This window comes from Dipodomys merriami, unplaced genomic scaffold (assembly GCF_024711535.1).
Source record: "Dipodomys merriami isolate MVZ:Mamm:240054 unplaced genomic scaffold, mDipMer1.0.p SCAF_2, whole genome shotgun sequence".
In the NCBI taxonomy this organism is placed as follows: domain Eukaryota; kingdom Metazoa; phylum Chordata; class Mammalia; order Rodentia; family Heteromyidae; genus Dipodomys; species Dipodomys merriami.
This window is the reverse complement of record NW_027203381.1, coordinates 40,614,192-40,626,623: the sequence shown is the minus strand read 5'-3', so window position 1 is coordinate 40,626,623 and position 12,432 is coordinate 40,614,192. Positions and strand designations below refer to the sequence as shown.

The 12,432-nt window shown below is 37.4% G+C and overlaps 1 protein-coding gene across 1 annotated transcript in view; it reads left to right on the top strand.

Moving 5' to 3' along the window:
* Mib1 (MIB E3 ubiquitin protein ligase 1) overlaps positions 1 to 12,432 on the top strand; it is a 117,188-nt gene that overhangs the window by 29,944 nt on the left and 74,812 nt on the right. Inside the window, exons 4-6 of the mRNA XM_070029453.1 lie at positions 1,911 to 2,015; positions 6,428 to 6,494; positions 10,224 to 10,428. Of these exons, the coding sequence (XP_069885554.1) occupies positions 1,911 to 2,015; positions 6,428 to 6,494; positions 10,224 to 10,428 (377 nt within the window). The remainder of the gene's footprint in view (positions 1 to 1,910; positions 2,016 to 6,427; positions 6,495 to 10,223; positions 10,429 to 12,432) is intronic.

Below are 12,432 nucleotides of genomic sequence, written 5' to 3'. Positions count from 1 at the left end.
TCAAGTGGTAGAGTGTTAGTGCCTTGAGCAAAAAAAGCTCAGGGACAGCACCCAGGCCCTGAACTCAGGCACCCTAAGACTGACACAAAATAAAACAAAACCTAGATATACTTGATATATGAAATGTGGGCCAAGCTCAAGTGGGCAATATGTCCTCAGGTTAATAAAATGATGAAATTGCAGTGGGTCTTTTGGTGATCAGATCCTTCAGTTTGTCTAGACTGAACCACATGACTACAGCCTGCCACATAACTACAGCAGTTATACTGGAAACTTCCTTTGATGTCCTAGATGGGTATTTGTCTTTTCCCTGGCAGAATTTCACTTTTTCTGTACCCCAGTACATCATATTACTTAGCTTACTCTCTTTTTTGGTATAGCAGAATTTCTTGTAACCTCTTTTGAAAGAGTACATGAAAAGAAAAAAATAATTCATTTTGAAAAGTGACTTTGCATCTTCCTACAATTAATTATATGGTAAGGATGGGAAATCTTAGGTAGTTGTTATGAAAGTCTGAAGCTACAGAAATAGAACTTCCTTGAGTTTTGTTATATTGACATGTTTTTGAGGAACAAAAGGCATTCTTGAGGTTTTGAATAATCAGTTTTATGTTCTTGCTTTGTTACAATAATAGTACATACTACTTTTGAAAAACATGAGATAAAATAAGTGAAATCATCTTATACATGTGACATTAAGAGAATTTATATACTAAATTGAATAACATTCTATAAGCAAATGTTGAGGGCCAGTTGTATTTTTTTGTTTTTGTGCCAGTGCTGGGACTTGAACTCAGAGCCTGGATGTTGCCCCAGAGCTTCTTTTATTCAAGGTTAGAGCTCTACCACCTAAGCCACAGCTTAACTTCCAGCTTTTTTGGTTAGTTTAGTGGAGATGAGTCTCACAGACTTTCCTATCTGAGCTGACTCAAAGCATGATCCTAAGATCTCAGCCTCCTGGGGTTTACAGGCTCAGATTACAGATGTGAGTCACCAGTGTCTGGTGAAGATTGATTGATTGATTGATTGATTGATTTATCTGGTACTGGGGCTTGAACTCAGAGCCTGGGTGCTGTCTCTTAGCTTTTTTGCTTAAGGCTACCACTTGAATTGTAGCTCCACTCTTTTTGGTGCTTAATTGGAATTAAGGATCACATAGACTTTCTTGAATAGGATATCAGGAAGAGCCTCATATTTTAGCCTCCTGAGTAGCTAGGATTATAGGCATGAACCATCAGTGCTAGCCTAAGAATATGCTGTTTTTAAAAGAATCTGTTAAGTATAGTTCCCTGAATAAGTGTTGAAGGCCTGTAATCCTAGCTACTCAGGAGGCTGGGATCTAAGGATCAAGGTTTGAAGCCAAATACCTCCACTTAACCACCAAAAAAGTAAAAATGTGGCTCAAGTGCTAGCCTTGAGTTCAAGCCTCTGGATTGGTGTATACACAAAAAAGAAGGTTCATAAAATTTGCATCAAAATTATAGATTGTTCGTTTTCTGTTCTGTTAGTATAATCCCTAACTCTTCCAATTTAAAATTTCTACAGTGGTTGTAAAAATAACTTTATAATTCTGGGCAAAGCATGGGTTATATGTATATAATCCCATCACTCAAGAGGCTGAAGGAGAAGGATCATGGATTCTTGGCTATAGAATAGAATTCAACCTCATACCCCCCACCCTACAAATAAATCTAAAAAAAAAATCAGTTACCTTATAATTCTAGAAAAATGTGACTTTAATGATAATTATATTTTAGGAATGACTTGTTTGGCAAGGAAGTACTCATGATCCAGTTAATACAGATTGATAAATAATTTTTAAGATTTAAATATAATCAAGAGAACTAACTTCTTACTTTCCTCACTTTTCTATTTTTAAAAAGGTTTTTTTTCTCCTAAACTTGTTTTAGGTAACAGAAATCCAGGACTGGAGTGCATCAAGCCCACATAGTGCAGCTTATGTTCTCTGGGATAATGGTGCTAAAAACCTTTACAGAGTTGGCTTTGAGGGCATGGTAAGTAGTAAAGACCTACAATAGACAAAATGTTGAATGGGTAAAAGAAAGAAATTATAGTCCTTTTTTGTTTTTGTGCCAATGTAATGGGGCTTGAACCTCAGGGCCAGGATGGTATCCCTTAGCTTTTTTGCTCCAGGCTGGAGCTTTATCACTTGAGCCACAGCTCCACTTTGTTTGCTTTTTTTTTTTTAAATCTTATTTCTTTTCTCATTTCTTTCTCTTATTGCAGCCATCTGAATTATGAATATGCAGCAGGAAGGAACTCTGTAAAGTGAGGATTTAGTAAAGTCTTCTAGGACCTTATATTTTTATTTTGGTTATCTAAACTAATAATACGATTTTGCCCTTTATAAATGTTTGAGCACTTTATATATTGCTTCCATAAAACTGATTGCTTCTAAATGTAACTCCAAGTGGTTAATTTATTAAAATTTAACCAAAAGATTTAGATGTGTAAGATTATTTTTTGGTGTAGCCTTGGAGGTTAAAATAGTAATTTTTTAGTATTTTATATATGCTGTGCATGCATTGTACTACTGAGCTACATCCCTAGCCCAACAAAGATAGTATTGTAATGACCGTTAGTGGTGTACATGTATTCTGCTTTCTTGTAGCTGATCAAAGTATAAATTACAATAGAGGTTAAATTACTTATTTTTTTGTGCTGGTCCTGAGGCTTGAACTGAGGGCCTGTGTGCTGTCCCTGGACGTTTTTTTTGCTACCGTTCTACTATTTGAGTTACAGCTCCACTTCAAGCTCTTTGGTGGTTAATTGGAGATAAGAGTCTCACAGACTTTATTACCCAGGTTGATCCTCAGATCTTAGCTTCCTGAGTAGCTAGGATTATAGGCATGAGCCACTGATGCCCAGCTGGTACAATTATTTTTAAGTAGATCCTGTTTTTTATTTTTTCATAGCATATAGTTGAACATTAAAAATAACTAATATAATTAGGTACCAGTGGCTCAGGAGGCTGAGATTTGAGGATCACCATTCAAAGACAGCCTGGGCAGTAAAGTCTGTGAGACTCTTTTTTTTTTTTTTGGGTCCGGTCGTGGGGCCTGAACTCTGGGCCTGGGCGCTGTCCCTCAGCTCTTCAGCTCAAGGCTAGCGCTCTACCACTTGAGCCATAGCGCCACTTCCGGCTTTTTTCTTTTTGCTTATGTGGTGCTGAGGAATTGAACCCAGGGCCTCAGGCATGCAAGGCAAGTGCTCTATCACTGAGCCATCTTCCCAGCCCGAGACTCTTTTTTTTAAAAAAATGTGTTTTTTTTTTTATTGTAAAAGCAGTGTACAGAGGGGTTATAGTTACATGAGTAAGGTAATGAGTACATTTCCTATTGAGTGTTATCTCCTCTTTTGTTTATCCCCTACCATCCCATCCCTTCCCATCTCCCCAGCACTGCCCCCCCCCCAAGTTGTAAAGTTTGTTTTCAATATAGGGTCATTGTTATTTTGAAATAAGGATACAGGTGTGAGACTCTTATCTCAAACTAAGAAAAATTTGGAAGTGGCACTGTGGCTCAAGTAGTAGAGCACTAGCCTTGAGCACAAAGAGGCTCAGACCCTGAGTTCAAGCCCTAGGACCAGCAAAAAGACCCCCCTCCAACTCTCACCAAAACAGCAACAACAACGACAACAAAAAGCCCTTAAATTGAGTGCCGGTGGTTCAAAAGCTGAAAGTGAAGCCTTGAGCACAAAGCTTCGGGGAGAGCACAAAGCTCAGGGATAGCACACAGGCCCTGAGTTCAAGCCCTAGGATCTGCACAGAAACAAGGTTAACTTAAGGTGGTTGCTGGTGGCTCATTCTTGTAAGTCTGTCTGCTCAGGAAGCTGAAATTTGACAATCTTGACTTAAAGCTAGACTGGTCAGAAAAGTCTGTGAGACTCCTATCTCCAGTGAACCAGCAATAAGTCAGAAGTGGAACAGTAGCTGAAGTGGTTCAATGCCGTCTAATTGAAAAAGCAAAGTGAAAGTATGAGGCCTTGAGTTCAGTAGAAACACTTAGAATTACTTAAATGCTTATAGAATAATGGAGGCTTATTCAGTGGTATACTCTATATCTCCACTGTTCAAACATTATCTTTCTACTTTAGTAACATAAAATGTCGATACCTCTTATCCTTTTTTTTTTAATTATGAAAATACCATACAGAGGGGTTACAATTACATGGCAAGGTAATGAATTCATTTCTTATCAAGCATTTTTGCCTCCTCCTTTGTTTCCCCTTCCCATCCCTTCCCATCTCCCCCTCCCTTTTTAAAAAATTTTTATTTATTTTTTATTGTGAAAATACTGTACAGAGGGGTTACAATTACATGGGCAAGATAATGAGTACATTTCTTATCAAGCATTGTAGCCTCCTCCTTTGTTTCTCCTTCCCATCCCCTTATCCCTTTTATCTTGAATATGTTCCTCATTCAAATAATTTTTTACATTTCATTTTTTTTCTCAACTGTCTTGTGTCTCTTTAACAAGAGAAAAACATTTACTGACTCCTCAATGTATTACATTTATATGCAAAAGCCAGCCATGTGAACTTAAGCAAGTGAACTAATTTCAAATTTTCTGACACACTGTTATTTATCTGTTTTTCATTACCTTTGTGCCTTTCCACATTTTTAAACCGATATTTTTTAAGGACTCTAACAGATTATTAGTCTGCTTCAAATGGAAGCTTCTGTACTGTATATGCTTAGGAATTTAATAAGTAGAATAACTAGATTGATGGCTGAGTGGTACTTCTCTATATGGTTATGTCATTTATTTATGTAATGAGATTTCTTTAGCTATGTATCCATCCTCCCCTCCACTGCTGCGAGCAGTGTGCCAGTCAGGAACTTTATCTGTATCTATATCTATATCTTTGCATATTATGGGTATATGTCCTTAGAATAGATTTCTAGAAATAGAATTATTGGATTAAACTTTCACTTTAAAACAGACCCCCTACCTTATATCTCTTTGGTCAGAGTGAGTAACATTTGATGTTTTGGTGGTAAAGGGGCTGTGTGTGTGTGTGTGTGTGTGTGTGTGTGTGTGTGTGTGTGTGTGTGTGTGTGTGTGTGTGTGTGTGTGTGTGTGTGTGTGTGTGTGTGTGTGTGTGTGTGTGTGTGTGTGTGTGTGTGTGTGTGTGTGTGTGTGTGTGTGTGTGTGTGTATTTGAAGGATCCTTTCTTTCTTTCTTCCTTTTTTTGGGGGGGATTTGGTCGTGGGGCCTGAACTCTGGGCCTGGGCACTGTCCCTCAGCTCTTCAGCTCAAGGTAGTGCTCTACCACTTGAGCCACAGCGCCACTTCCAGCTTTTTTCTTTTTGCTTATGTGGTGCTGAGGAATCAAACCCAGGGCCTCAGGCATGCAAGGCAAGTGCTCTACCACTGAGCCAACTTCCCAGCCCTTGAAGGATCCTTTCATTGAATGTAGTAAAGTATAATAATCATCTGTTGTATATGCCAGCTATTACTAGGTACTTTTAAGTAAATCTGCTTTTAAATTTTCACAGAAATGCCCAAGATTGATGTTCTAAGTATGTAGTTTTGGTTCTCTTTACTAAAGGTACCTTCCCATTCAGGTACATAATTTTTCTCATAAGGGTAGCTGAGAATGAACTTGACTCAACCAAGTTATGCTGAAGTAAGGATGAAAGTTGACATAAGTAGGAGAATTAAGTATCCACATGCAGAATTTGGTTAAGTCTTTTTCTACTGGCTGTTTTAAGTAGTTTTCTTTTTATGTTCACTTTTCTTATTTCAAAATAAGTTAATATTTGTTTTACATGTAAACTTACATAAAATGAGATTAAAATTTTGATTCTTTTTTTGTTGAACACATTTCATATACTAGGTGTTGTTATACTTTATTTGGCATGTGTTTTTGAAACCTTTTAATGTTAAAGATTCAGTTTTAATTTTGAGCTTTTAAATTAGAAATGAAAAAGTAAGCAAAGTGAGATTGTCTATACATCAGTTTTATAGTTTTTGTTTTGTTTTTGTTGGTCATGGGGCTTGAACTCTGTGCCTGGGTGCTGTCCCTCAGCTCTTCAGCTTAAGGCCTGTGCTCTACTGCTTGAGCCATAGCACCACTTCTGGTTTTCTAATGGTTTATTGGAGATAAGAGTCTCATGGACTTTCCTGCCCAGGCTGGCTTTGAACCATGATCCTCAGATCTCAGCCTCCTGAGTAGCTAGGATTACAGGTGTGAGCCACAGGTGCCTGGCTTATATTTTTTTTTTTAAATTGAGAAAATATTTCCAGTTTTATAGTATTTAACTACTATTTTTAAAAGCAGTTTTTAGTGTGATTAGTAACCTGGAGCTATTCTTTTGTATATTCTGAATGGGATTTTGCCTGGTTCAGATATTGAGCCATATTTGAAGTTTTTATGTGATTCTTCTGGTTTCTTTTCTTAGTCTGATCTGAAGTGTGTCCAGGATGCCAAAGGAGGTTCTTTCTACAGAGATCATTGCCCTGTACTAGGTGAGTTAACAAAATAGAAAAAAATTCTAAATAATGATTCAGAGTTTATGAAATTAATAAAATGTCTAAATTGCACTGAAAAAATGATTACCATTAAAATATTTAGAGAAATACTTTTTAAATTCCATTTTAGTTTTAAGGCCCTTCCTCTCTCCTTTTTTCCCTCCATTCCTACCTCCTTCCCTCCCTCTCTTCCTCCCTGCCTACAAGTTGCATAGTTCATTTTGTACATATTGTGTATTGAATACAGTGACTGCATTTGTTCATCCCTCTTCCATTCCTGTGTCCTCCTCCTCTAAAAAAGACCAAAGAAAACCTCCAAACAAAACACCACTACCAACCACAAAAAAACATGTTTCTATTTCCTGGAATTTGTTTTGATAAATAGTACTAGACCTTCAGAGGGATTACACCTTTGAATTCATCCCCTAAGTATACCCTTTAGTTTGTGTGTGTTTAAATGCACAGAACCCTGTTTAAGTTATCATGTTCAGTTGTATTTTAGATCTAACTTGCACATATGCGAGAAAACATGAGCAAAATGTTTATAACTGTGAACCATATGGAAAACTTTTTTATTACATTACATCAAAGTTATAACTTATATACTATAGAAAGGATTTGACACATTAGTGCTCATAAATGCTTTACAATTTCTGTAAAATTGCCTACTTAGTAAAAGAGAAGCTCTAAGATAGTGATATGATTCCATGTATAACTGAATGATAAGATACGATATAAATGATATAAGATATGATTCCATGTATAATTGAAAATTTTAAAAGACCTATATAACCAAAACTACATTCATTTAAAAATTCATTATAAGCATGAGCATTTGGAACTCTCTTCTCTTTTTTTCCAGTTGTGGGGCCTGAACTCTGGGCCTGGGCGCTGGCCCTCAGCTCTTCAGCTCAAGGCTAGCGCTCTACCACTTGAGCCACAGCGCCACTTCCAGCTTTTTTTTCTTTTTGCTTATGTGGTGCTGAGCAATCGAACCCAGGGCCTCAGGCATGCAAGGCAAGCACTCTACTACTGAGCCATCTTCCCAGCTCTTGTAGCATATCTTTAACTTTTTTTGTGAAAATAAGAATGTAGGAAAACATTTGTTTTGATGAGCTCATCTTTTTTTCTTATTTTTGGAAACAGTCTGGTTTTGTGTCATGCCTTCATAAGAAACATGTGGAATAAATGTACATTCAGATTAGTTAGCATAGCTTTATGATCATGAATTCATTACTCTGAAATTAGGTTTAGAAAATAATCTGGGGAATGAGTGTTCTGTTTTATTATTGAATTTTTTTGTTATTATAAAGGTGATGTACAGAAGGGTTACTGTTTCATAAGTCAGGTAATGAGTACATTTTTTGGGGACAGTGTTACCCTTTCACTCTCTCCTAGGGGAATGAGTGTCATCATCATGACCCCCACACCACCCCCCTCCATGTCCTGGGGCTTGAACTCTGGGCCTGGGCTCTGTCTCTGAGCTTCTTTTACTCCCAGCTAGTGTTCTACCACTTGAGCCATAGCCCTACTTCCAGCTTTTTCTGAGTAGTTTGTTGGAGATAAGAGTCTCATCGACTTTACTGCCCAGGTTGTCTTTGAACCAGGATCCTCAGATCTGATCCTCCTGAGTAGCTAGGATTATAGGTGTAATCCACTGGTGGCTGGCTGAATGATTGTTCTTTAGATAAAAATGTTCTTTAGATAAAAAGTCACATTATCTGTTGTTTTTTAAACAAAGTAAGCATTTCATAGCTGGGCATGGTAATATGTGCCTGTGATCCCACTTATGTGGGAGGCTGAGATTGAGAATCATAGTTCCAGGTCAGTCTGGGACAAAAAATTCATGAGCCTACTTAAAAAAAGCTAAATGTAGGGCGTAACAGTGCTCAACAAGAAATGTACTCATTGCCTTACTCATGTAACTGTAACCCCTCTGTATAGCATCTTTACAATAAAATTAAAAAAAGAAAAAGCTAAATGTGATGGCTATACACCTGTCATCTATAGTGTAAAGTATAAATAAGCAGGTTTTGGAAAAATCCTGAGGGGGGGAGGAAGGCAGATGGCTAAAATGGTAGAGCACCTATGTAGCAAGAATGAAGACCTGGGAGCTGGGAAGATGGCTCAGTGGTAAAGCGCATGCCTTGCATGCCAGAGGCCCTGGGTTCGATTCCTCAGCACCACATAAGCAAAAAGAAAAAAGCCGGAAGTGGTGCTGTGGCTCAAGTGGTAGAGCGCTAGCCTTGAGCTGAAGAGCTGAGGGACAGCACTCAGGCCCAGAGCTCAGGCCCCATGACCGGACCCAAAAAAACAAACAAACAAACAAAAAGAATGAAGACCTGAATTCAAACTTTAGTACTGTTCCTCAGACACTCCAGAGAAAAAAAATACAGTTCTTTTTTGTTTCTTATAAATATTCTGGTACATTGATACGCAATAAGTTATCCAGGCAGGAAAGTGAACATTTTCAACATCTGGAACTTTGCTTATTTGTTATGAATCCTCATATTACTACAGATTCTTTTTCTTTCTTGTCTTTTTTTTTTTTTTTTTGTAGTACTTGTTATTGAACCCAGAGCTAGGCAAGTACTTTATTACTAAGCTATATGCCAACCCAGATTATTACTTTATTACTTTATTTATTTATTGAGGTACTAGAGATTGAAACTCAAGTTCTTTAACTTGCTTGGCAGGCACTCTTACCACTTAACTATTGTTGAGCCCCAACAGTCTGATGTATCTTTTTTTGTTTGTTTGTTTGTTTTGGTTTAGAATATTTTTTATTTCTTACAAATCACATTTGTTTCCTGTGCTGTGCTATGTAAATACTTCATGGATTTAACACTGGTTAACTGTCAGATTCCGATGCCAACAGAGCTGGTGCCTTGCCAGCATCAAGTGACTTACTAGCTGCAGGAAATGTGTGTGTGTGTGAGACGCGCTGTGTGTGATGAGGAACAGAAATAAACGTGGATCTGAAAGTGTTAAAAAAATCACATTTGTTTTGTTTTTTAAAAACACTTATTATCTTTAAGTAACTGTACAAAGAAGTTCCCATTCTACAAAACAGTATATGAATATAAGATGTCTGACAACATTGTCACCCATCGCTCCTATCTTTTCTTTCTATATTTTAAAACTTTCTCTTCTAAAATGTCATAGTTACTGTGAATTTTAAAAACATTTTAAGTGAGATGATGCCTAAAACTAAAATGTCTTTTATTCTTGTTTAAAAATAATACAGTTTCAGGAGAAGTTGGTTAATGGGTACAAACTTATAGGATAAGTAAGGTGTTTTGTAGCACAGAATATGACTATAGGTAATGATAATTTATTGTGTATTTCAGATAGCTAGAGGAGAGAATTTTACGTGTTCTTCAACGAAGAAAAGATAAATGTTTAGTATGATATTCTAATTATCCTGATTTGAGCATTACATATACATATACTGAAATACCACATTGTATCCCATGAATACGTACAATTATTATGTATCAGTTTAAAATAAAAGTTACCAAAACAAATTGTAAGGGAATACTATGAATAATTATAGTCTAATAAATGAGGTAAGCTAGATGAAATGGATACATTCTTAGACACTATTAAAATGAATTAAAGAATTAGGCCTACTTACAAATAAAGAGATTAAGTTAGTAATCATGCATATACATATGGTTAGTGTGGCTTTCATTCTGTTTTGTTAACTACCCCTGTTAACTACAGGTGAGCAAAATGGCAACAGAAATCCTGGTGGACTCCAGATTGGTGACCTGGTCAATATAGATCTTGACCTAGAAATTGTACAGTCTTTGCAGCATGGCCATGGAGGATGGACTGATGGAATGTTTGAGACTTTAACTACAACTGGAACTGTTTGTGGCATTGATGAAGATCATGACATTGTAGTACAGTATCCAAGTGGCAATAGGTTGGTGATATTTCTCAATTTTGATAATGACAAAGTTAGTACATAGAGAAAAGAACCTTAAAAAAAGTAAATGTGAGGCTGGGAAGGTGGCTTAGTGGTAGAGTGCTTGCCTTGCATGCATAAGGCCCTGGGTTCAATTCCTCAGCACCACATAAGCAGAAAAAGCCAGAAGTGATGTTGTGGCTCAAGTGGTAAAGTGAGTCTTGAGCTGAAGAGCTGAGGGACAGCTCCCAGGCCCAGAGTTTGGGCCCCAGACCAAAAAAAAAAACGCAATGTGATTTTCAGTGATCAAAGATCACTGAAGCAAGCTGGGTGCTGGTGGCTCATGCCTATAATCCTAGCTACTCAGGAGGCTGAGATCTGAGGATCAGGGTTCAAAGCTAGCCCGGGTAGAAAAGTCCGTGAAACTCTTATCTCTAATAAACCACTAGAAAACCAGAAGTAGCACTGTGGCTCAAGTGGTAGAGCACTTGCCTTGAGCTGAAGAGTGCAGGGACAGTGCCCAGGCCCAGAGTTCAAGCCCCATGACTGACAAAACAAAACAAAAAAAGATCACTGAAGCTAGTTCTTATGTGGCAGGTAAAAATCCGGACTATAAGCTGGGTACTGGTGACTCATACCTGTAATCCTAGCTACTCAGGAGGCTGAGAGCTGAGGATCGGGGCTCAAAGCCAGCCCAGGCAGGAAAGTCTGTGAGACTCTTATCTCCAATTAACCACTTAGAAAACTAGAAGTGACACTGTGGCTCAAGTGGTAGAGCACTAGCCTTGAGCTGAAGAGCTCAGGGACAGATTCAGGCCCAGAGTTCAAGCCCCATAACTTTAAAAAAAAAAAAATCTGGACTATATTGGTAAAGCAGAATCAATAATGCATATGTGTGTTTTATATGTGAATTAAAAAATTTTTAATATGACTTTTATATAGTTGTAATGCAAGTTTTCTATACTATTTATTTTTCCTTCGGAAGTAGTAGAATGCAATGTATGTTTTAGGTCTTAGTATAGCTTATAAAGTTCTTTGTTCATAATAGGTCATATTGGTTTTCTATAAATAAGAATTTGTGACAAAACTTTTCTTGTTCATATTTCTAGGGTTATATCTTAATCACATGGTTTGTCTTTGCTTCAAACCCTGTACATCTTGCTTGCTGCTTGTCTTGTTGGCCTATATGTACCTGAATTTCTGTTTTTGTTTTTGAGACATGGTCTTGCTATATAGCTCAGACTGGTCTTGAACACGAAACCCTCCTGCCTCTGTCTCCTTGGTGCTGGGATTACAGGTGTCTACAACTATGCCTGTCTATATGACCTCCTCCTTTGTTTTTTTTTTTTTGCCAGTCCTGGGACTTGAACTCAGGCCTGGGCACTGTTTCTGGGCTTTTGCTCAAGGCTAGCACTCTGCCACTTGAGCTACAGCTCCACTTCTGGCTTTTTCTGTTTATGTGGTACTGACAAATGGAACCCAGGGCTTCCTTCATGAATGCTAGGCAAACACTCTACCACTAAGCTACATTCCCAGCCCATGACGTTTTTATAAAGGCACCAGCCATTGAAGATATATATTTAGAGTCCACTCAAATCTAGTACGATCCCATCTTAACTTGATTACATCTGTAAAGAGCCTGCTATTCAAATAAGATCACATTAACATGTTTGAATTAAGATTTTAATATGTTTTGGGGGGAAGTACATACTTTACCTCAAAACAGATGACAGCATGCCCCAAATTAATATACAGATTTAGGCTAATCTTTACCAAAATCCTGGTTCTTTTTTGTGCAAATGGATAGATCCTAAAATTCATTTGTGAAGTCAAGGAATCTAGATAGCCAAAAGAACCTTGAACAAGAATAGAGTTGGAGATTTCATGGTTCCCAGTTCTAAAACTTAAACCAAAAAGCTGTAATAATCAAGACAGAAATACAATTCAATGGAATAGAGTTCAGAAATTATCCCTTCCATTTAGGTCAGTTCATTTTTTTATTGTTACTATAAAGGTGATATA